The sequence below is a fragment of the Rhea americana genome, unplaced genomic scaffold (assembly GCF_003343005.1).
Source record: "Rhea americana isolate MKP2758 unplaced genomic scaffold, rheAme1 scaffold_59, whole genome shotgun sequence".
Classification (NCBI taxonomy): domain Eukaryota; kingdom Metazoa; phylum Chordata; class Aves; order Rheiformes; family Rheidae; genus Rhea; species Rhea americana.
In genome coordinates, this window is record NW_028186745.1 from 3,277,261 (window position 1) to 3,302,617 (window position 25,357).

Genomic DNA, 25,357 nt, shown 5'->3' on the forward strand with positions numbered 1-25,357 from the left:
GAGCTAACATACTTGAACAGAAAGGCTTCAGAGCTAAATGACTTTACCTCCAAATTTTTGTTCTTTGGTATTTAAGTTAAAAAAGTAAGTGTGGATACATAAGACCACTTAAATCTTTGTAGCATCTATTTGCAAACTCTTGCCTGCAAGTTATTCATTTCTAAAAAAAAAAAAAAAAGACTCAGTGCTTCATGAATTTCCTTTGCATGTCTCATTCAAGTGTATAAATTAATTGCAGCAAATAATGTATTGAACAAACACAATTTGCTTTTTACAAATGAGCTATTTTTTTAATTTGAAATAATTTGACAAAACTCTTGCATGTTATGCCTGCCTCAAGATTTTTTTTTGAAATTCTAGCTATCCTAATGTATTACCAGTTTTTTTGTTTGGACAGTGGGATTGCTCTTCTAATTTTAATAGCATCAGTTTGATTTTGTTGTGAGATGATCCTAGAAAAACCTTCCACAATGGTCAAATGACCATTTCTATTATCATATATTGGTGTTTTTTTCCGTCTTGTAATCCCTGAGAACAAATCTAAATCTCAGAAATGTTAATGGCATTTCGTAAAAAATATGGCATCTGATCTTGTAGAATTAAAGCCAACAGCAACTTAGCTGTTGATTTCATTGAAAGTAAAAGCAAGTCYATGTTCTTTTCTAAAAATTGTGTGCAAGGTTTTAAAATGTTCTCTCACTGAATTTTAAAATATTTTAATAAAATTAATGAGAACCTCTCAGAGATCACTGTTAAGTTCTATGAGTTACAAGAATTATTTTACTCTTTCTTTCTCATGTCAAGTCCTTTCTTGAGCAGGTCTTTCATAATTAAGTCTTTCATCCATAGATTTTTTAAAAGAATATTCACTTGTTTCCTTTGTTTGCCTAACTCCAAGGCCAAGTGTCAACTTGTCACTGTCATAACAATAGCTTGAATGTTAAATACTTAAAAAGGGTTTTGTTCTGACTTAGTAAATGAAAATTTTGTAATTGCCAATTAAGCTGCTACCCATCTGTCAGTGTGTTGAATGGTGCTACTTTGCAGATGCTGCAAGTTCAAGTTTTGAGGCCGGCTTCAAACAATGTTGGAAATTTGTCTTTGCTTTGTCCCTATTATTACTCCTTGTTGCACTGCACTCCCTTCTGCTGCACTTCACCTCAAGACCTCCACGTTTCTCACTGTTTGAACTCTCCAAGATCTCTTCTGATTTTGGAATTTCTCATTTATTTCTCTATTTTTAGAAACCAGTGCTAAATAATACAAGTCTAAATAGAATTATATAATTTGCTTGAGGAGAAAAAAAGTGATAAAATACAGATAGCTGTGGAAGTAAAGTGGTGAATTTTAGAAAGCTGTTCATGGCATTCGATAATAAATGACTAATACAATTTTCAAAATGTGAGTTATTATCTAGATGTAAAAGGTTATGTATTTTTCATTTTTTGAAGTTACGCAAACAACGGATGCATTTCTCACATCTTTTTATGTTTCAACAACTCCACCACCACATTTGTTTTCTAGAGCTAAATTCTTGAAGATGCTTGTGCATTCATTTTTGAACCARTACGCAAAAACATATGTTTCCTTTCTATTATTTGCTCTGATCTGAAGCCTGTGAAATGGCAATAGTCAGCCCAGACCACTTACAGTTTTCCTGGAAACATGAAGTATCTTGGCTTTAGTTCCACCTACTCCTGCAGGGCTGCAGGTTGCAGCTTTGTTCCACTGGGAAAGAAGAATCCTCCTCCTACGCATAGAAGGAGCTGAATTGCTGAAGTGACTAGATCTGAGGATCAAATAAAGCCATTTTAGGAGCTTTCAGGTTCATGTGAGACCTTCATGGGTTAACCCTGGTAAATAGGCATTTGGTTTTGCAAAGAAAAGGGTAATAAAAACAGAGTAAAGAAGAAAACTGTATGTAATGCTATTAGAATTACTTGAAATAAAAATATATGTCACTCAGTAAGTGCCCTCAGTGATAATATTTTTTTTGTGACACACACGAAGTGATGATTTTTTTGAATGCATATATATGCTGTCATCCCTCATGGCAGTAAATCTTTTAACCTTCACTGGGCTAACCTATATGTTTAGAAAATGTACATTACATGTAATTTTTATTAACTATGGGCACCTTTCTTCTATCAAACAGCAGAAAGGGTATGGAAACGAGACTGCATCTTCCAATTTAAACTGGAGAGTTTTGTATCATTGTGGCTTAGTGTACTGTGGGCAGTATATAACTAAGCTTTTGCTTTCATGTCACATGAATTTAACTCATAGCTTGGAAAACATAAATATATAGGCTCTGACCAACTCCCAGAGGCAGGCAGCTCTTTTCACAGGTCATATTACACTATTATAGTCAGTAGGAGTTTTACCATTATGTTCAATCAGTGCAGTATCAATCCTACCAGCAATTGTTTCAATTTGAACTGTTGTTTGCCTGGAGTTATTTTATTATCTTTCAGTGTGCTTTACACCCTAGGGAGAAAAAAGAGGCTTTTGTGCAAAATCATGAGCTGTTGTTGTAGACAAGGAAGTGTAAGATAACAGGGAGCATTAAGCCCTGATGGTCCGAATGCTCCCAAGCTTGAGCAGCTGCTGTGAGAGTAGGACATTCTGCAGAAGTCATTGAGGTTGAGAGGCCATCTTCAAAAGGTTCATTAGAAAAGAGCAATAAACAAAAGTTTGTTTAATCCACYCGATCAGTAATCTCATGAAATGAAGCTTTTCTTTCATGTTCTGTYAGCTCTTGATTGAGCAAATAGTTTTGATACAGCTTGAACATATGACTACATTCTTGAAATTACTAGCTGAATGTGATTAAAACACAGTGTAATTAAACTATCCCTACMAACATCATCTTGCTAGTTTCACCCTGTGCAGCTTAAAAGGAAACCAAAGAGATAATCCAYCTGGGAAAGTTTGGGACTAAGGATCATTTAGAGAGAGTATATTTGTCAGTACTAGTGTACTATAGTTCTCAAAGAGGGAAGGGAGGGGAAAGCAGAAAATACGAAAAAGAGGACATCTGGAATTGGCCCAGCTTCCCCTATGTACAAAATCCTGTATTATCCATTATCACCCCAAATCGTCTCCCAGAGAAGAATATTTCTGTATTTTTGTCTTATCTTCCACCTTCTTTCATAGTCTCCAGTATTCCTGTTCCTCTATATCGTCCTTATGTCGGTCTTCCCCAGAATCATCTTCCTTTGTATGCACACTCAATTAGGAAGGTAAAACTTTATCCAAGTTTTATTTATACATTCCTTAGGTGATGATTCTTATGACTTATCTTGAGATACCTGTCTTAGTATGACTGAATTTTCTCAGGAGTTGCATAGTCCTCTCCATTTATAATTGAGGAAGCCTAAGGTGACTACATCAGATTTAGCTGTCTCATCTTTGGACTCCTGAACTGGAATAGATAGATCTCACTTACGCRATCTCCTCTGTATAATCTCTGGTTTGTTACTACGTGCGTAGCGTTCTACTCYGTCTAAGTAATACTTCAGCTATCGTATAAAATTACTAAATATAACTGAGTATTTTGTTACATAGACACGAAAATACGTATTTTTCACTGCTTTTGCAATAGTGACATGAACTTTGATGTGTGAAGTGAAACAAAGGTAGAAGGGAATAAAGAGATTCAAAAACAAGCAGACAAGAAAGAGATGATAGTGAAAAAGTGAAAATCAAAGCTTTGAATATAGATGGAGTGATGATTCTAGAGGAGTTAATGGAATTGAATGGACTAAATGGAATTGAAGATGGTCAAAGAGAAAAATTTGAAATTAAAATAATCTAAAAGTAGTGCTGAGTAAAGACCAACACTTAGTGAAATGTCTATTTCTTTCAGAACTATAGGTATATGAAATATGGGTCAAGGCTATGAACTTACAGTGATGAGCAGTTATTCCCACCCATAATCTAGTAAAGGAACTGTCATAGTAAGGGAATTGGAGATTCATTAATACAGGCAAAAGGAGCAATAAAGCTAATGTGTGAAAAGATCGATGAAACTCAGAGAATGTAGCTAGAACTATGAAAGAATAATCTTTGCTGGTGATGCTCAATTGGTACAGGAAATTATAGGAACATGTTCTAGGGCTGCTGTAAAATAAAATGTTGCTTGCATGACATTCCCTAAATCACTAAAGATACACTGCATTAGCACGAAAGTATGTATTAGCTGACCACATTTTCAATGTGACATGAAGGTTTTTTTTAAGTTTAGTTTAATGAGAAAAAGATTAGAAAGAAGAGGGAAAAAAAGCAAAATAGCACATTAAAATTCTGTTAAGAGACAGAGGTGTTTACTTCAGGGATGGATTATGATACATTAATAAGAGCATTATTAATAATAAGATACATTAATACTTCATTAAAATGAAGTATAAAAAGAAGAATGGATTTTAAATTGTTTAGAAATATTTTTAAGCAAAATAGAAAGGAGCTAATTCCATTCCAAAATCTTAAAAAGAAAAATGAGAAGTAAAGAAGCACAAGAAAAGAGAGAGTACATAGCAAAGTGTCCTGTTTTCTTCTGTCTCTACAGTTGTATATTAAGGAGACATAAATGTGGTAAACTTTATGTTACTTTCCATGCATGCCCCAAAATCAAAGAGAAAATGACTGAAGAAACACCRCTGTCGGCAGACCCTGTTAGAGTAGCAATGGTAGTAGTTAGAGCCTAACAAGACTCATGTTTCAGCTGCAGCAGTATTGCAATTATATTTCTGGCTTTTCCTATTACAGAATCTGTAAATGTATGTTTAAGCAGAAGAAATGTATCAGATAACAGAAGCAGTGCAGGAAAAACACGGAGTAAAAGAGGGTGTCAATATAGCACTGCAAAACTTTCCATCTGAGACTTCTTGTAAACTATTTTAAGAATTGTCATAAGAATGTAAATGTGTTAAAATGTGATGCACCTGAAATCTGAATGTACCACTTTTTTCTTAAGTGATGGAAGATATTAAGGCCTCGAGACAGGTTTTAGAGATGAGCACCCTGTAGTGCCATGCTGCAAATTGCTTTTTTATAAGCATTTGACAGAGAAATTCTAATCCCCAGTACATCTTTTGTAATGATTTCTCACTGGAGTTGATCTTTTCTATTGTTCCCTGTCCSAGTCCGGATGCCTTTACTCATGCGAAACAGTAACTTTCTCCAAGAGTAGAGTCACTGAAATCAGTGAGACTTCCTATGGAGTAAGATCCTGCTTAGTAGGAATGCAAGGGACGAATGCAGCCCACGAAACTTGCTTGAAGTAGAAATGGGAGAGAAAAGGGTATCAAGTGTGTGCTCTCAGTCATGGAAAGCACACAAGCAAATTGTTTTGCATTTTTTTATTTTAAAGTAGTGTCTCTCTACTTTTTGCCCTTTTTCTTAAATTGAAACCATCTTGATTTAAAATGGTGTAGGAATTATCTGTAGAACTGATGAGGCTGACAGGGGTTTTACAGGAAGGGAGAGTGAAAAAGCATGTATCRGTGCTTCTATCAGATTACCTGCATTTCCATTGCCTTCAGTGGAAGACATAATCTTCATTGTAGATTTGTAGAAAATATGGGAGATGCCTAGGAATGTAAAATGATAATGATATTTTAAAATTCTGGAAATGATGAACTTGTGTGAAATATTACGTATCTTTAGTTTTGGGAATAATCTATTTCAGACTATATGTCCAAAAAAAAATTGGAACTTCTATTTTTGGGAGCTAAGATTTCCCCTAACTCATTTATTACAAGAAAAAGCTACATAAGAGGTGAAAAATCTTGGTTTGCACTTAGAGGAATCKCCCCTCTATTTCTCACAAGATTTGAAAAATACGTTTCTCCTAATTCCCAACAGAGTACAAATAGCATATATCCTCATGTATACGCGGCTCATGATCTTTAATGTAAATAACATGGCAGAATTTCTTTCCTATAAATAGCACTTATCTAATAATCCAGCACACTCAAAATACTCTATATTGAGCATTTTAATATAATTTAATCTATAACCAATGACAGCAGAAATTAATTTATTCATAGTAGAAAAAAATACATAATAGGAAAATAGATGACTGTAACTATCATTTGAGATTCAAGCAACTCCTCTAAATAATATAAAACTTAATACTATAAAATTATGCTTAAAGCAGCTGTAACTAAGTCAGTTATAGCAGATATTGTCTGACCTGTTCTCAAGGATACCCAAACAGAGAGACATTCATGAGCCCCACTGTTCTAGTTCTTCATTGTTCTTACAGATAGAATTTTTTTTCCTGATTAATCATGTGAATCTCTATTGATGAAATTTAAAGTCATGAATTCTTGTCCTATCCACCGTGGACGTGGAGAACAGATTATTCTGGAAAAGCTTTTGATGTGCTGTAAAACTTGTCCTTCTTTGCTGATTTCTTAAGACTTCTGTTGTTCAGTTTTAACTGCAGCACTCACTCAACCCTTCCTTGTAGGTCATGGTCATTCTTGTTCTTTTCTCCAGTCTCTCTCCAACTGATCCCCATCACTCTTGGTTATAGTGCCTAGAGATGGTTGCAGTATACCAGAAAAAAGTCTTAGGAATACTGAGGAAAGCTGAAGGAAAGATACTGTTAAAAAAATAATAATAATAAAGAAGAAGAATTTCACATGGAAACATCTCAAAGAATGTAGTACTCAGGTGCCTTGATCTCAAAAGTAAGAACTGATCTCAGAAAGATTGTGTGTGCCATACTGCATTCCACACAAGATGGTTTTGCTTATCATAGAACACATTCTGCCCTAAGCTGCAGGTATATAGTTCCTATTGACTTCCTATGAAAATGTCAAACTGCARCAAAGGTAGACTCATTTTAAGATCAATAATTTTCCAGAGGTTCAGGGTAGTATATATATTTGTCTTTCTCTTTTTCCCAGCTTCCAATATACAGTTTCAGCTTTACACTGAAGGTAGGACAGAAATCATCAAATCCTCTAGGTCTACATAGTTAGAGTTCTGAGGAGTGTGTTTTATGGGTCTGCACCTTTTCTAGAAAGAAATGGCCACTCACCTTCAGCATCATACTTCTGTGATTGTGTACCTTGGGATCAACAAATTGTCCATATTGTCCAATCCAAACAGGCTATGTATGGTGTTCAGTTTTGCAACGCTGAACTCAGTAGCTCAACAACTTGAGCTATTCTCTGCGGAATGATTGGAACATGTATAAAAGTCTTTGGGGTCTAAAAAGAAATCAAAAAGGGCAATGGGAGCTTCAGAAATTATTTATCCCAGAGATCTGGAGCATCCTTTGACCATGTTTCTGTGTATCAACATTTTCTTGAACAATCTTTTTCTTTCATCAATTGGTATTGGTATGTCTGAAGCTAATGTAAACTGTGAAWTGAAAATTCTTTATGTGATGCAATGCTATGTTTTGTGGAAAGCCAGGTCCTAGCTATCATTATCTGTAAATTACTTTCTTCATATGCTGTAAAATTCTGCAAGGAATTTAACAGAAGATTGTTTAGATTGATTAGATTACATACACAAGGTGAGGTTAAAGGAGAATGAATGTGGCTGGAAAGTAAAGAATTTGAAAGTTACTTATGCAGCCTCAGTTTGGTCATTTTGTACAAGTACAGACTGATATGTTTAATTTTATGTTCTTATCTTATATTTTAAGAAGAAGCCCTGCTTTGTATGAAAAGAAAGAAAGAAAAGACAGTGTTCAGTTCCTAAACAATCAATAGTCAATATTTTCTCTTCTGTTTAGTTGTACATGCCTGATTTATTGTGTATGACTTAAACACTACTCTGAAGATAAGTTAATTAAATTATCTTTTAAATAGTACTACAAGGTTAGAGGATAGCATCCCTTCTTACCCATGACGATCTTTAAAGGATAAAGAAGTTATTGATTATTTTAGGTGCCCATTTTCAGATGCCTATAACATCCTATTTTCACAAAACAGCAACTTACAACATCTTTGTGTTGAGTTCACAATGTTTATTAGTTTCTGTTGCACTGAAAATTGTTTAATGTTCTGCAGATCAGGCAGATTGGTCTTAATACAAGCAGCTAAAAAGCACAGTTAGTGAYCACAGATTTTCAGGACTACGCAGGAGCTTGAATTTTCTAGAGGTCCATGCAGCCAGCATAACCATAGACTGTCCATTCTGTTTATGTGTATCTATATTTCTAAAAAGATTAAAACGTTCGTTTCTTCACATTATAAAGATTCTTACTGCTTAGGACTTAGGTGCACCTCTTACTACATTGATTGGAACTAGCTTCACAGATAATAGCTTAAACACAACCGATCAGTTAAGACTGCTATTTTGGCCACAGTTATCTCTGTCAATGGGTATGCAGGACTTAAGCTTTATTGATAGTTTTTTTTTAAAGACCAATGTTCATAAATACCGTATATTTTTTCATAAGCACAGTCTTACACCCCACTCGCAATCTATGTCTGCTTTCAGAGACAGCTTGACCAGCTCAGGTTTCTAAGCTTTGAGGTATCTCAATCTCTGCCCCATCATGATTAGGAAATGCTCATTAAATTTGTTGATGAAGTGCTCAAAATTGAAGTACTGCACAGCAATTCGTGCACTTTTTAAATGTTGAGTCCCTGTTTAGCTCATATCAGTTTTATAAAATACTTTACATATTATGTATAAGAGAAGTGCATGAATAGAAGAGAGAAAGATGAGCATACAGTAGTGTGAAAGCCAATGCCCATGTAGAATCCCAGTGTAGTGCCATGTACTATTTTAAAGTGGCAATGGAGATTTGAAACATCAGTCGCCTCTAACAGAATGTCTTTTATCCAAAACAAAGAAGTAATGTTTTTAATAGAACTTTTCCCTAAAGATATTTGCTCATAAGATTTCACAAGGTTTACAAGTCTTTTATTTCCTCTAAATGTGGATGTTTCTGTTATTTAAACCRCAAGAGCTGAGTTTCTTTCCTTCTGTGAAGATAGCCACAAAGCCTGAAGTTTACTAATTTAGGATTATAAAACAAAAGCCTAAGAAGCAATGGCTGATTATTCACGGTAGACATATTAAGTCAAGGAGCTTATTTTCTTTTACTGTTTTCTAAGGCTGTATGCCCAGGGCTTTACGATGTTTCCTGAATTTTTATTACATTTTACTCCCTTGTTTCATTTGAGGATTTAAAAAAGCAGTCAAAGTACAATACAACTATCCTAGCAGATTTTAGAATTTCTTTCTTTTTTTTTTTAGTGAAAGAGGAATTGCATAAAGTCACTGAGATTTCAATCTGCTGAAGTATACCRTTCTACCATGACCCAGAAATCTTGGAAGTTGAATTTAGTATTTGTAACAACTGTAAATACATTATTTTTTTCTTTCACATGGAAAAAAAAAGGACATGTAATGTCCTTTAATAATTTCAGGATAATTTCTGTGCATCTGAAAATGTTTCAGACTACAGAACTTTCCACCAGGAAGCTGGTTGTTCGTTTGTGTCCTTTAGACCGAGTAAATACCAAGACTGAGAGCTGAAATACAGCAGTGTAGAATGGGTATCAATTGCTTTTTCCAGTGAYTGCCCTTCATTAACAGCACAAAGTGTGCTTATTTAAATCCCTCCTTATCTTCTAATCTGCAAGGAACAGCGAAGGACTGAATTCAGTAGCTATTGGAAGTACAGTAGATCAGATCTTCCTGTTTATTGATTTGTAAAGAGCAGCCTGGTACTGGTTTGGCGGCTCTGAGCCGGGGAGAGGGAAGAAAGCCGCTTTTCAGCTGTGGGGAGGAGAATTGCTGGGTAACATTAAAGAGGGTCTTGTGGAAGGCAGTTTCCTTTGATATGCAGTCAGATTGGATGTGATTGGAGTCAAGGTCAGGATGCTGGGGAAATGCTACGAATATGGTGGGGAATTAAAGGACTGTTATTTTATTAAGTATTGTATGTGTGCATGCTTATTGAATAAAGAAAATTGCACGTCTCTTTTCATGAAAACAGTCTTTGCTGAAGCAAATTTCTGAAACAGAGATTGTGTCATGTCGCTGCTGCAGGAAAAGCAGCAGTTTAGATGAGACTCTTCTGTTCTTTTCCTTCCTTCCCTGCCATTTTTCCTCAGAATCCGAGACGTATTCAGCCATCTTTCTTCTGTGGTTGTCTTAGCTCTTTATGTAATGCCTCCTTTTTTTTTTTTTTAATCAGTTCTACTTACATGTTTTACTATGTATTCTTATTCATGTTAATAAGTAGTAAAAATTGCTACTTACGTGCCTTCGTATAATTTGCCTACATTTGAATATTGGGCAGCCTAATTGTGTAATTAGTGTCTCTATATTATGCTGCCTCTGCCCTTAGATGCCCTTACATAAAGGATGTTATTCTGACCTCACAAGACTTCATGCTGTGCAGTGTTTTAAAAGCAATAACAATTTAAAGAAGTTAAGCTCAAGCATAAACGTTTAACTTCACTGAGTGGGATAGGTGAGATCCACCTGACCTCTCCTTTCTTCTATCACTGAACTCAGAATAGAAGAAAAAGTAAATTGACACAAGAGAACTTAATGAAACCCCTTCCCCCTTCCCTATCTTTAGTTGTGCCCTTGGAAGGTGTTCTAATATTTTTCTATATTCAGTGTACATTTTACTCCATAGTGAGAATGTTCAGGGAAATCTGATGAGGAAATGTTTGATTTCCTTTTAAGAAAAAAAAAGACAGATTTTTTTTTTCCCCTGTGCATTTTGTATGCCCTTTTCTTTAACTGTATAAAGGGGCGTTCTAAGTAGCAGGTCCAAACAGAGACTGTGRTGGAGAAGTGCTACTTGCTTGTAAATCAGGCGTCTGGCTTGTAGTTAGGAATCCACGGAAGTCTCTTTCTGAACTGCCTCGATGCTCATGAGGATGGAGGCACCCATGTCTTCGCTTGTAATATTCCCTGTTTGCGTGAAGATTCCTTACTAAACGTGAACACCTGCTTGGTTGAGCATTTGACTGTGACACTTTAAAGGTCTCAGTTAAGATGTTTTTTGAAGAAATGTGAAATCCATTTGCATAGGAATTCTCTAGGCGTGCTGAGCGCAAAAAGACATTCGGCTAGCAGCCACAGTCACCTTCACTTATATACAGCGTTAGAGCCTCCCTATTTACAGAGCCGTGTTTTAGCCTAGTGCTCAGTGAGCACTTGTGCAGGAAGCAGCCCAGACACAGTTTCCTCTGCTGAAGCTGTTCAACTGAACATCATAGCAACGGGGAATATGTCTGGAGTAGGACTAGGACATAGGGCTAGACTTTGGCTGAGCATTATGTAGTACTCGGTTTGAATTTTTCCAGCCAAGAATATAAGATTCTGGGATCAAGAGAGGGAAACCTATGGGTCTCTGTTGAGAGCTCTCATTATTTGCAGACGTAACTTTAGCAGTGTGATGGAATAGCTCAGTAACTCCAACACACTTTAATAGCTAGTGTTAAGTATTTTTTGAGAACATGGAAAATCCTGAGAATCAAAAAACTTAATTTTCTTTCTTGGTCTAGGTCTGTTTCTAGCCTGGACATAAGCACAAAATAACTCTTTATATGAACGAAAAACGTTATCAAAATAGGCAAAACTAACAGAAGTGCATTTAGAAGTCAACCCAAGTCAAATACAGAAAATCCCTATTCTGATTTCAGTAGAGCTGTTATAGTAAGTRTTTTCAAGGTTGAAAACTGAAAGGTTGCTAGAAACTGCTCTTAACAACTACATGACATAGCCTTGCTTTTTTTTTCATTGTAGTCTGTTTATCTGATGTTGATTATATATTCAGCTCACATGGCTGTRTTCAAATGATGAAAAACAGAACTTTTTTTATTAAATGTTTTCAAATTCTCTTTTTTAAAGAAGGAAGAGTACTTATCACTTAAAATCAACATAGGATTTTTTTCATACAACCCTGAGATCCACATAGAGTGATTACTGCACTAATATGACTCTTTCATTTGTTATGATTGAAAGAAGATAAATGTAAACGAAAACAGTGTATTAAATAAATAATGGAAATGCATGTCACTTCAAGCAAGCATTCTCGGAGAAGAAAAGCAATAGTTCAAGTATCCTGATCACTGAAAATCCTGGTGTTTTTTTTAAGTTAAGATCAGATATGGAAAGATAATTTTGGTCAGTTAAAAACAGATTTTTATGTCCTGTTTCATATAATGCAGTAGCTGACTTTTAAAAATACGCTTATKGATTTTTTTAGTAACGTTAATTGTGGAGAAGTACTATAGAGAGTTTTTTCTAGAAAATACTCAAATCTGATCCAAAGTTCTGTCTTGCACTTAATATGCTGGTAACAGTGCCTTTAAAATGATTACTTTTTACAAAGTAGTAAGAATAAGCTGATACTAGTAGGGAGAGAAGTCAGGAGGGATCATTTTTGCTTTGTCTGCTGAGAATTTTGATTTTCCTTTCAAAACTTCATTAACACTACACGTGTTCTTGCATATACAGTAAGGAAAATGAGTGCTTCAATGAGATTGAAATGTTTGCTGTTTTCTTCACACACAGCTAAGATTTTCCACAGCAACATTCTGCTTAAGGAAATCAGTGCATTTTTGTTCAGAGCATGACATGCAAAAAAGCATAGGATACTGGATGTGTTCGTATATGGAAGAACCTATTTCACTTGCCTTTGAAGAAACTAAGACAAAAATTAAAGTTCATAAATTTCCTGTTGCTTGTTTTTGAAAATCAAAACAATTTTATTTTGACAAGCTAGTGAGAATTTTTCAAGCAACAAAACAATTATGAAGACTTTGGATATAATTCTGCTTCTTTAGGTAGTCAGGATGCAATCCACAAAGGCAAATTCAACTTTGACTTGATTAGACAAAGGACATAGTCTTCTATAATTATAGAAAAACATTTGATCACTTTTTCCAATTGTTGTGGGATCAAATTCTATTATTTTCTCATTTACATCTTAGTATTAGTAAAATTCATAGACTAACTGTAATAATCATACTCTAGCATCAACAGTTAGTCCATTTTTTGGCACGTAAAAGGTACTATGAAATATATGAATACAGCAATAGTTGGTACTTTCTGGTAGCTCAAAGGGATAAGTTTTCAAGTTCTTGAGAGATTGTTTCTGGAGAATAGGGCAGCCCAGTGTTTTATTCCTCCCTATATTGGGAAAATCTACTTCTAGACAAAGATATTTCCAGTCTCACAGCCAAGATTGTTCATTTTGCAAGTTTACCTTGAAGTGTTTAGGATATTTTATTTTGCTGGATCTGTGTATAAGGCTAATAATCTCAGTTTAGTAATCTTTTGCTACTCAAAGCTCACCTGGATCTTTTGGAATGATTGACACTCTCAGCATTTCCACCCTTAAAGGTGTATGGRCTGTATGACTGATGATGGTCACAAATAGTAAAGTGTTCCACTACATATCCTGACTGCAAGCTGGATTTTATCATTCTCATATGAGAAGCATTGCTCCCACTGCATATTTRTACAGCTCTCATTCTCTTTAGAGACTCTGTATTCCAGAGAGTACTTATTTCCATCATAGTTGTCCTATTGGATACTATCTACTTATATAAAGGAGGATCCTTATATTTCTTTAATGACCTACAATGACCTAATGATGAAATAAATATGCTACTRTGAGGTTTCTTTAGGGGACTCCAAAGAGTAAATATAAATGTTACATATATGTATGTATATTTTAGTGGCATGTGTGTGTATATTTAGTATGTATATTTAAGATTATCTTCCCAATGTTCCCTGAAAGGTGAATTTTTGGATTAAAACTAATTTCACATTATTAGTTTATGCCTATCTAGCTCCCAACACTGATGACCAGAAGCAGCCCTGTCCTTGACGTTTAGGCACTTGCAGCCTTCCTAGCTTATATCTGTGCTGTCCATTCAGTGCAAACTCAAGCCCAAGGCCAGCTCTTATCCACAGTGGTGCCAATCAGAGCTAAGTTATGGAGTGCTACTTACCATCTGTCCATGTGAAGGCAGTTGAGTTTAGGCCTGAGCTGCCCTTTCCCCAGTTGCTTTCTGCCCATGGTTTCAGAAGCTGCCCAGAGTTCCCCTCTTCCTAGGCTTAGTTTCATCTAGCTAAGCTACCACCAGTGTTAGGCACAAAAAGCACGTCTTAGGGCTCAGCCTGCATGTGCCCACCTGAAAAATAGTGGGATAAATAAATGTCAACCGGGAGTGATGGCAAATCAGGGGGATTGAGTCTGTCTGTGTATAGAAAGACGGAGGAGGAAAGAAGGGATAGAAACAGAGGAAGCAGCAGCAGAATGAAATATGGCTTGGCAAAAAGGCAAGAAAGGAGGACTTTTTGGACATAGAGTTAGTTTTGAAACTGTGAGCAAAGAAGCTATATCCTGTTGCTAAATTTCAGTTGTATTTAGTGAAACAAGATTCAAAGAATTAGTCAGTTGTATCATTATCTTTYCCTCCTAACTGAATCACCCTTAGTTATTATCAAATTGTTCCTTTCTACCACCAGCCAAGAAAAGCTGAACATTTTAGAATGTGGATTCCTTTTCACTCGTGCTTACTATTTATTTCCTTGTAACATATCTCACAATTAGGACAACAAAAACAGACCAAGCTGCTTTGCTGTCTGCTTTACTAGTCTTGACACAACACTTTTTCTTACAGGAAGTATTTAAATTAAGTRAAGCAGCTTTTTATCAGTATTTTATTTAAAACATTTCTGAAATAGTCTGACATTAGTTTTAAGCATTTTCCCTGCTTTACCCAATCCTATATTTAGGCCTAGCTTAATTGATGGTGTCCTTTTAGAATATAGGACATAAAGCTGTTGGTAAATGTCATTCATTTACCTTGGAAGCTTGGACATTATTATCCATAGAACCTACCTGCTCTCAGCTGCTTGCTTGCTACTGACATGTACTGAGATTTTTCAAGGTGTAAAGATAAAACTGATCCTACAATTGGCATCTGTATTTTTATGCAGTATATCAAATCAACAAAACACTAGGAGTAACATGTTCTCCAAAGGACATCTTCCAGGGAAGAAATAGAAGAACAGAGAAATGCTTGTAATAAAATAAAAGAACAAAAAGTGCTATTTGACTACCCCTATTCCAGCATTCTTCTAAAATATGGTTATGATGTCCACATTAAAAAAAATTACTTTTTGTATGATGATTTATAACAGTTTACTGCAAAAAAAGTTCTTTCATGGTAGTTCTAATAAAAGTATTTAACAGGAAGGAAACTTCAATATTAGCAAGCAGGAAATCAGGGCCATATTCCTTTTAGGTGCATACAGTCAGGCCAGTTTGCTGTACATTTATTTATCAGACTGTTCATTTTGAGATTGTTCTAGCATAGTTAAAGTTAGAGAAAAAACAAAAACACAAACAAAAAAAACTTTTTGACTTCCTTGCCTTTGGGTCAACACATCAAAACTCAGTTAAAGCCCTGAGCATTATAGATTGTTGCAGGAGCCTTCTAAATTTTAAACAGTGTGTTCCTTAATGAAACAAGTATCTGACTTTAATTGCTGTTTATTACTTGTTTAAAATAGAGTCATTTTTTCCTCCTCTCTTGACAGGTGGCCATTGATGAGCGCATCAGGCAACTGCATGAAGCTCACAGAGATTTTGGCCCTACTTCCCAGCACTTCCTTACTAGTGAGTTGTTTCCCATTTTTCTTGCTCAGCTTTCACACACAGTGAATTGATATATTTTGTAGCCATGTGCCAGCTATAGCTGCTATCAGTTTCTGTTTTAAACCACCCTAAAATGTTTTTCTTTTCTTAAATTATTTGGAGCAGAAGATTGCTAAGGAAGTTCATACAGTCCAGGATAGACAGAAGATATTTTCCTGTATTAAGTCTGTTTGCCTATGCATCTATCCATGCAAGATTGTTCAAAAATTTTAAATGTGTATTATTTGGTACTTAGTATTTTAATAACCCTAATTATAAGGTAATTAATTTTCTACATATCCCTTTTGAGAGAATCAAATGAGCTTGTGATATGGAGTACATAAAGATGATCATAGGAGTAGCATGTGTGTCTGTATGTCATATCAGACAACGAGGTGAATTAGAAGAACAAAATCTTCAGGCTAAGGATTGACATTTATCTGTTAGCATAGTTTCATGGTGACATTAAGGATTAAATCCATCCCACACAAGACCTTGTTTTGAATATGCAATTCTTTTGCCTTAGGGGGAAAATATGCATATACATACCATGAAAAATTGAAGTACAGTGCTTGCAATAGCTGCTTTAATACTCTCCAGAGATAAAAAATGCATAAACTTCAATATCTTCTGCGCTTGCATGAATTAATAATAAATTAATAGAAGAACAGCTAGATATTCTAGCCAGGTTCTTTGTGTGACAATTCATGTTTTTATTATTGTAGAAAGAAAGCAATGCTACTTATTTATTGCTGGGCTATTTTACTATAAGAAGGAAACCTGACATGGTTAAGCTCAGTTAAAATATGTAATGTTTGACTCTACTTACTTATTTGACTTTTGCTTAATCCACTGAAGATATGTAAGGAACAGCCACCAAAGAGCTCTCATCTGCTTTGCTTAACTTAAGCTTAGTTATTGTCCATAAATCAATATTCGTAAAGTATGACTTCTGCTAGGTAGAGATAGATTCTCTTCATCAGAAGAGATTATTAAAACAGTGTAACATACAGGTTCTTAGATATGCTCTAATTCAAACAGAAGTTATTTCTGAGTAGTCCTAATGGACTTTTATGCAGGAAGTTAGTTAAACTATTATCATGCTTCTATATACTACTGAATATTTGAACAACAGGTTGACCATGAGCCAGCAATGTGCCCTTGTGGCCAGGAAGGCCAATGGTCTCCTGGGGTGCATTAGGCAGAGTGTTGCCAGCAGGTGGAGGGAGGTGATCCAGCCCCTCTACTCAGCCCTGTTATGGCCTCATCTGGAGTGCTGTGTCCAGTTCTGGGCTCCCCAGGACAAGAGAGACATGGAGCTCCTGGGGAGAGTCCAGCGTAGGGCTATGAAGATGATCAGAGGGCTGGAGCACCTGCCCTATGAGGAACGACTGCAAGAGTTGGGCCTGGAGAAGACTGAGGGGGGATCTTATCAATATATGCAAATATCTTAAGGGATTGGGCTGGGCTTTTTTCAGTGGTGCCAAGAGACAGGACAAGAGGCAGTGGACACAAACTGAACCACAGGAAGTTCCACCTGAATATAAGGAAAGGCTTCTTTACTGTGAGAGTGACGGAGCACTGGACCAGGTTGCCCAGAGAGGTTGTGGAGTCTCTTTCTCTGGAATTCAAAACTCTCCTGGATGTGATCCTGCCTGACATGCTTTAGGTGACCTTGCTTGAGCTGGGTTGGACTAGATGATCTCCAGAGGTCCCTTCTAGCCTCAACCATTCTGTGATTCTGTGATACGTATTTATAATTCCTCTTCTAGTTATCTGGATATAATGGCTAGATCAATTTATTTCTGCAGTTATTGTATTTGATTCTCATTACTTTGTTGTATTTTATTAAGATTTAGGGTATAGAAGGTGAAAAAACTTAATTTTTTAGAAAAACAGAAAAAAAATATTTTTTTTCTCTAAAGGAGATACAAAACTGCCTTGAGTTTACATTAAGTAAAACTCACATTATTAAGAGATTTTTTTTTCTATACTAACTGAAACATATAAGCCATGAGAAATAAGAAGCATAAATTAAAACAAGGGAGGCACAGGCTGGAGGAAAGGAGAAACCTCCTCCCCAAGGTCAGCAATGCTGGAGCCGACTGCCCCACGCAGCCACGCAGGCTCCATCCCCAGAGGTTTCAGGCCCAACTGGACACGGCCCGAAGCAGCCTGGGCCGCTGGGGCTGACKGCCCTCCTGGCGGGAGCCAGGCTGGAGACTTCCTGAGGTCCCCTCTAACCTGAATTAATTATCTTATGATCCTTGTGATTTGCAAATGAGCACACCTTGTTTATTGAGGGGCTGGTGAAAGAGAAACAGAGTATGATGTGCATCTTCCCAAATTTGTCTGTCAGACTTTTTCCACAAATTCTGATTTATACTAGTTGAACCTTTTGTAACCATCAGGTTTCAGGTCTTCATGCTAGGAGCTTTGACAAATGTACTTTAATTTAAATTTAGTGGACTTTAATTTTCTTCAAATTGCAGAACTCATTTTTAACGGAAAAGAAGGATAGCAATTACTTAAAAACTCTTCAGAGGAGACCATTGGAGCTGTAGCATCTATGACTCCTTATGCACTTGGTTTACCTGTTCCAGATCAGAAATATTGAGCCCCAAGAAGAAATAAAGCCTGCAAGAAAAATATTTCTGGTTTTACAGAATTTGACCACTTAGAAGAGCAGCAAAGAGATCAAAACCACAGTGGAAAAGTTAACAGAGGGATAGCAAATAAGCAAACCTTTATACAACTCTGCATAAAAAACAGTTGCCAGTAACATTCCTATCCCACCACCGCCACACCACACTTTTATCAAGGATGTTTTGAAGTACACTGAAAGACAACTTGAAACACCTTCAAAGCTCTAAGGCAGTGGCTGAATTGAAGCTTCTTAAATGCCTTGTCTTTTCTATTCCACTTCAATTAGGTAAAGTAAACAGTAAAACTATTCAAGAGATTATATCAGCGAAGAGAACACAGTCACAGGGTAATGGTCTCCTACATGCAGAGAGGCAAACTATCCAGACATTTATCAGAAATGGATGTTACTATTACTGTATAGCTGCATTCACAGTAAGGTAGAGAAGAAACTTTTCTTCAACTGATACTGCATTGTAATTTTGGACAGAAATTGTTTTTAATTGGTAAATCTTTTTTTTTCCCCTCACTGATAAAAATATCCTGCCTACAGAATGAGAAGGGCAGAAGGAAAAATTAGAAGACTGAAAACCTCGGAGGGGTGAACTGCAAATTCAAAACAGAGTCTGTGTTTGCAGTATCAGCACAATACTCTGCATATTCTTTTATCAAAAGATGAGTTTGTGGAAAAAAACAAGCCTTATTTTTATAATTTCTACTAAGTTTTAGAAAAATCTTTGAAATAACTCTTAGTTCCTGGGAAGAATTCATCAGTGCAATGTATGAGACTGCAGGTCAGATTTGCCAGGTTGGAGCATGAGATGTGTAGGGCTATGACGTTCATGCAGTGTGTAAGCAGATACCTTTTTTTTCTTATTTGATGTACAATAGACTTTAGGGAAAACTCCTCAGAGAGAAAGAAAATGAAGTGTAGTATATATAGTAAGCAAAGTTATATGGTAATCTTCAAGAGAACAGAGTGACCTGGACTACATTACCACTGCTCTCCATGTCTGTGTTGAATGCAGCCAGGCATCTTGTGTGACCTTTATGTCCTAGACCTATTCTGCCTTATTACTGATAAAGTAGATGAATTTAAAATTTACTCAGTTTTATGACAGCCACCTCTTTTAGCCCACCCACAGTTAGTGGGACACAGAGATGATGTGTTCTTCTGTGTATTAGCCAGAGCCAGCAAAGAGTGGAAAACATTCTGCCCCAAACATCATTGTTCAGTCACTGAAAAATGCCAGTGCATCTTTAAATCCCGTGTTTTGTAAGCATCAGGTTCCAAAAGTGTCACATTCTTCAGTATCARATACTACCACTACCCAAGAAGTCAGTATCGTATTTTTACATGCTTTCCAAGGAGCACCTCTGCTGTGACCCTAAGGTGATGGCAGCTTATCTATTGGAAAGGTAGTTCTTCAGCAGAGATGCTACCTTTGCCATCCAGCAGTAGGGTTATTTCTGTATCTGTACTTTTGGAGAAGAACAAGTCAAATACAAGGAACAGGGCAGGTCAAGTGAAAGTGAATTAGTGCCTTGTAAATGGTCTTTTGATGCAGCGAAGGCAATGGAATCCATGCTGGATCAGTCTAGCAATGGCAACAATTTGGAAAATAAAGTGAGTAATGATAATTCTGCTCTCTGGATTTAATTCATAAGTTCAGCTCACAACATGTTTTGAGCCAAGAGGCTAAAATGCGTATTAGATCAATCCAAACTGTAATAAGTAAGAGAAATTCCTTGGATATTTTACATCTTTTCTTATTTATTCTCCAGCCACAACCAATTTATCTTCTCAAACTCAGAATCAACTTTTCCCCTACTATCTATATTTGTTCTTCTTGAGGTGCTAGTGATGATCATCTYCAACTCTTTGTTTACTTTCTTAAATTAAATTTTGTATTTTAGAGGTGTTCTGCCTTCTTATGTAGTTCTACAAAAAGATTGGTATTATAGGCCAAGTTTTCGTAAGAAGTAGCAACAGAATTATACTTCTCTCCTACCAGGAAGAAATAAATGGATGAACTGCTAATCAGTGGTAGTGGCTTTTAGAAGATTGTTATTAATTTGTACATAGAAATTACAGCATCATCTGTCTGTTTCTGCATGGCTGGAACTGAAGCAACTGAAGGCTGTTGGAAACCTGGCACAGAAGTAATGGGAGAGTGAAGTCAGGACCTCATATTTACCATGTTCTGTGCAAGCGAGGTATCAAATGTTAGTCAAATGTTAAATGATAAAGGAGGCAGTGTCCATTTGGGTTCTACCTGGTTATCCACCAAGGCTTTGGGCTGCCCCCCAGGTCTGAAAGACTCTCACTAAAACTGGCCCTTACTTATCTGCTAGCACATGAGCTCTCCCTCCCCAGGCCTTCCATACATTTTTGCTGGGCTCTTTCACCTCAGCTTTCTGGAAAGCCCTGTTGAGGACATCAGCCTAGYGTTTATTCTAAACTTTTGATTCTAGTGCTGGAAGCCTTTCCAAAATCCAGATGGCAATACTCAGTTCTGGAGGTGGACARCTTCCAATTTATCCACTCAGAACTGAGAACTGCTGTAGATGGCAGCTCAACTGCAAACCCACTTCTAGTAGTGCAAGATTTTGTTCTGTTACAGTTCCGAAACTTTTAAAAAAACATAAAATAAATGCTCCTGAGGAAGATAAAAAGAACATTGTTGAAACACCAACAGCACAAAACTTGACTTCAGARGTCTTGTCATTATTACTATCACAGTGAATTTGTACTTGCATTTGGCAACATTTTACGCTGAAAACTTGTATAATGGGTAAATCATACATAAAATTAAAGTGTCTTGAATCCATTTCTTTCTTGTTTAGAATATCAACGTTCTTTAAAATTCTTACCAATTTTCTGCCATGACCGTAGCTACACTTTTGGTAGCAATAGGTTTGCCTGACTGCTAGAAGTTGGCATATTTTGAGAAAAAATTATTCTATTTTTGGGTGATAAAATTAATAAAACATAATCTTTAGTATGTCAAAAGTATGTCATCAAGTCATCTCATCACTAATCCTTTTATTGTGGACTTCTATTTTCTTTTTCCTATTTTCTATTATATTTCCTGGTCAGAAAGACAACAGAGAGTATCTCCGTAAACTAATTGATATATTTGATTCACTATGAAATAGAGTTTATACAATTGCAGTTTTATAGCTGTATTTTCCTCCTCTGTGCACTGTTCTAAGTGATTATTTCCACTATAATATGTTAGAAATCACATTTCTGAATAAAATGATAAAGCCAGTTTTCAAAGAATGAAGGATGATCTCCCCGTGCTTTCAGCTGCAAACACTCACCTTTTCCATGAAATCAGTAGCTGCTGTTTGTGAAAAATGATTTCCAGTAAAAAATACCATTAAAAGGTAATTAAAGATAATTCATTCTAAAATATCTCTATCTTTTGCTTTGTTGTTTTTCATTTGTCACCTCTTTAAAAATATTATAAAATACTTATTTTAAAGTAGGATTTGAGGGGTTTTGTTTTCCTTTTTTAGGAAAACTACTGCCTTTATTTTTGACAGCAGCCMAATTACTTTCTGTATTTTATCTTGGAGTGGTAAATAATCCTGTATTCCACAATAATCTACAAGAAATCATATGCTATTTTTTACTCCTAAATGAGTAGAGTAGAAGAGGCATAAGATGAGTTAATGTCCAGTGTATGTGTCCTGTCTGTAGTACTATGTTGCTAAGAAAAAATATTCCTCATATTTTTGGTATTTTTTTTAAAGTAATATTTGACTTGTGGTACATATAAGAAAATAATTCAATTTTTACACTGCCAAGTTTGGCCGTGAAACATTTAACCCTATGCCCATGTTGTCAACAAATGTAACTTAAATTCAGTTTAAAACGTTTCTTTTGTTTTCAAATTCCAGTGTTATGGTGCAATAAGGATATTCTGTATATATTAGAATTTATCTTGTTATGTTTGGCTCTGTAAGACGTGAAGTGCTTATCAAAGATTTATTTTTCTTATTATCTAATTTTTTTTGCAGAAAACTTGCATCCAATTTGATGAGGTGAAAGTCAGTTTTAGAGATTTTATTTTTAAGAGATTAAGAGTACAATAGATGCTGTTAACAATATGAGGTACCTGTAAGTTGGGATACACGGATCAATGTGGAATATATAATTTTGCTGTGTTTCATGCAGTATTTCTTTTTTTAAACCAATGGATGCTTGTATATTTTTGTCATTTTATAGTATTGTGACATTTAAGAAAACAAGCATTAGATGGATTTTATATCTTGTGTTACAAGTGGCATTTGGAAATTTCTGAAAACACTATTCATGATTTATAATGATGTAAGTGTATTATTTGGGTTGTATCATATAATGTTGACCTTCAGTTATGGATAAGAAATACCAAGCTGACCATAAAGATTCCAGCAGAAAATGCAGAATGGAAAGATCTAGTTTATAATTCTTTCAAAGTGACTTTCATTTGTATTGTCCCTCATCACATGCTGAACCTTTTCATAACTAATAATYGCATCTTCAGGGTGAATAGAGGTATAATATTCGATATTTGTCTGCATGTATATTATAATGACAGACAGTACTGCTAGTTTGGCAGAGAAATCGTGGGTAAGAAGGGAAGTAATGGATTTAAGAGTTGCAGAGTCCAAGCTGAAAAGTAGATACCCATATCTGAAGTGTTTGGGAATCCATCCATATATGCATAGACAGATTTTGACTGATGTTTCTTCCTTGTAACTTTTAAATTGTACAGTCATGGTTTTTTTGATATCAGTTGCTCAGCTACCTGGTGCAGTACCTCAGTGCTACTCAACACAATCTGACTGTCCTTCAGTTTCACTTAGTACAAGAATAAATACACATAATTTAGAAAACATCTCTATATACATCTAGAAAAAATCATATTTTACAGACTTATACTGGCATTTGTTGTAAAAGATCTCAAAGAACTTCACAGATTTTGCATCTCCTTCTGTTGTGCCACTGTCATGCAGGCATACCTGTTGGAGATGGCATTCTGCCAGCAGGTAACATGAACTGATTAAGGAGGGGAAATATTGATTTAGTGTATCATCTTGGAAGGAGAAGTATAAGCTCTTTAAAGTCTATAGAGAGCAACAGTTTCTCATTTATAATGGTCTCATTTGAAAATACTTGGGATAGTATTCAGTATATCTTTTTTGAAAGCGTAGGGTACCCTTTACCCATGTGAACTTCTGAGTTTAGGGAGTCAAAGTCTTTCCAGACCCAAAGATTAGCTCATCATTTCATCATTGCTATCTGCTTTTATCAAAAGTCACCCATTCCATACTTTGCTAAAGAGAAAATAATTGGTTTGAAAATAAATTGAAGAAATATGAAGAAATAAACACATTCCTAGCTATATGTTTGCATAAAGATACTAATGATGATAATACCAAGTAGAGAAATGAGAAGATAGAGTTCCTAAATGACATATTGCCATTATTAAAATATGAAAATAATAAGTACCTTACTGAGTTATGGCTACAGTGGCCAACAAGAAGGTAGTACAGATCTTGAGTGTGAACATATAAATCAGCTCATCTGCAACTCTCACAAGGATGAAACATATGTATAATAAATGTAAAAAAACTAAGAAAAAAGAGTTGATAGGATATGCATAACAGTATACAAAGTATGGATACCATGTAGTGATATTATGTGGTTTCTATCCTAAAACCATTTCCCAATACTTTAGCCCAAGTGATAAATAAAACTCAAAAGATTTTCTTCATATTTAAAACTGAAAATGTACACTGGTGCCATTGTATGGTGACTAGAGATGTGTTCTGGCTTTTTAAATTGGGACTACCAACAGCAATTTTTAACTGTGGACGTAGTAGGTTGTCTCTTTGAATAGTTAGAGGAGGAATAGTTTACTGTTAATAAACATACATGTACTTATCATTATGTTTGTAGTGCTAAAATGAAATATTTATCAGATTATTTTTCAATATCAGCACAGCTAAAATTATACCATTATCTTATTTAATATTCTATTCAGATCCCTGCATAGATTAAAATACCGCTGAAGTTCAGACAGCCAACATGCTAGTGTTTCATTATGCACTGCAAACATAAATAAGGCATCGTGAACCAAGTTCACTTAAGTTGAACAATAGGCACAGCAAGTTTCAGATGTTAGCACATCAACAGAAAAAAATAGAACTCCAAAATTAAGTAACCATTAATGCAAATTAATGCAATGCAAAGAGAGTGTAGGGAAAATTAAATTTACTCTTAAAATGCCCCATATTTTGTTGTAGTATTTAATTTCTGTAGACAACATTGCAAGTAGCTGGGTGTATGATAATGGATTCTTACACTGTGCAAGCTAGAGCAATAAAGCACTTTTGAATTACTCTTTCGAAACAGGAAAACATCTGCTTCTTGAGTGCTGTAGCACACAGGGGTACTACAATGTCATATAAAAAAGTCTTTGCCAGAAAGACTCCTTTCATGGACTACTGAAATGGTCTTATCAGAAATTAAAGATATATGTCYGTTACCTGCACTAGCTTTGTAATGGGTAGTAAACCTCTGGTAACCAGAGATAAGAAACAGCTGTTCTCAGGTTTTGGATTTCAGCCAAAAATGAARTRATTATTCTCTTTGCATAGCTGTAARAAGTACCGCATATTTCGCCAACTCAAATTTATGCAAGGCTAGAATCATCCAGGAAAGTAAAAAGTGTATAGTAGACAGCTTCACAACAATCTCTTGAAGGAACACTAAATCCAATTATGCAGAACATCACAGAACTGTGTGTTATTTCTAAAGCACTTAGTTCTCATGAAAGCAAAGTATATCTTCCTCTTTTAATATATCAAGAACACTATTGTATGTAAGATTCTACAATAATAAGTTATGGCTGCAGAACTCTTACCCAGATTAATTCAGGAGCAAAAGAAAAAATTATACCTTCCRAAAAACATGCAACAACCTATTCTATCCTTTAGTTTTTTAATTAAAAACAAATTTTAAAGTGTAAGAACTGTAGCTTGGTGGTATTCTCATTAGGAATA

At 35.5% G+C, this 25,357-nt stretch overlaps 1 protein-coding gene across 9 annotated transcripts in view; it reads left to right on the forward strand.

The window, feature by feature from the left end:
• The window catches only part of DMD (dystrophin), a 1,137,868-nt gene that overhangs the window by 986,113 nt on the left and 126,398 nt on the right, over window positions 1-25,357 (forward strand). For all 9 annotated transcript variants that reach the window (XM_085319436.1, XM_085319439.1, XM_085319437.1 and 6 more), the window contains one exon: window positions 15,559-15,637. In XM_085319436.1, coding sequence (XP_085175562.1) covers window positions 15,559-15,637 — 79 coding nt within the window. The remainder of the gene's footprint in view (window positions 1-15,558; window positions 15,638-25,357) is intronic.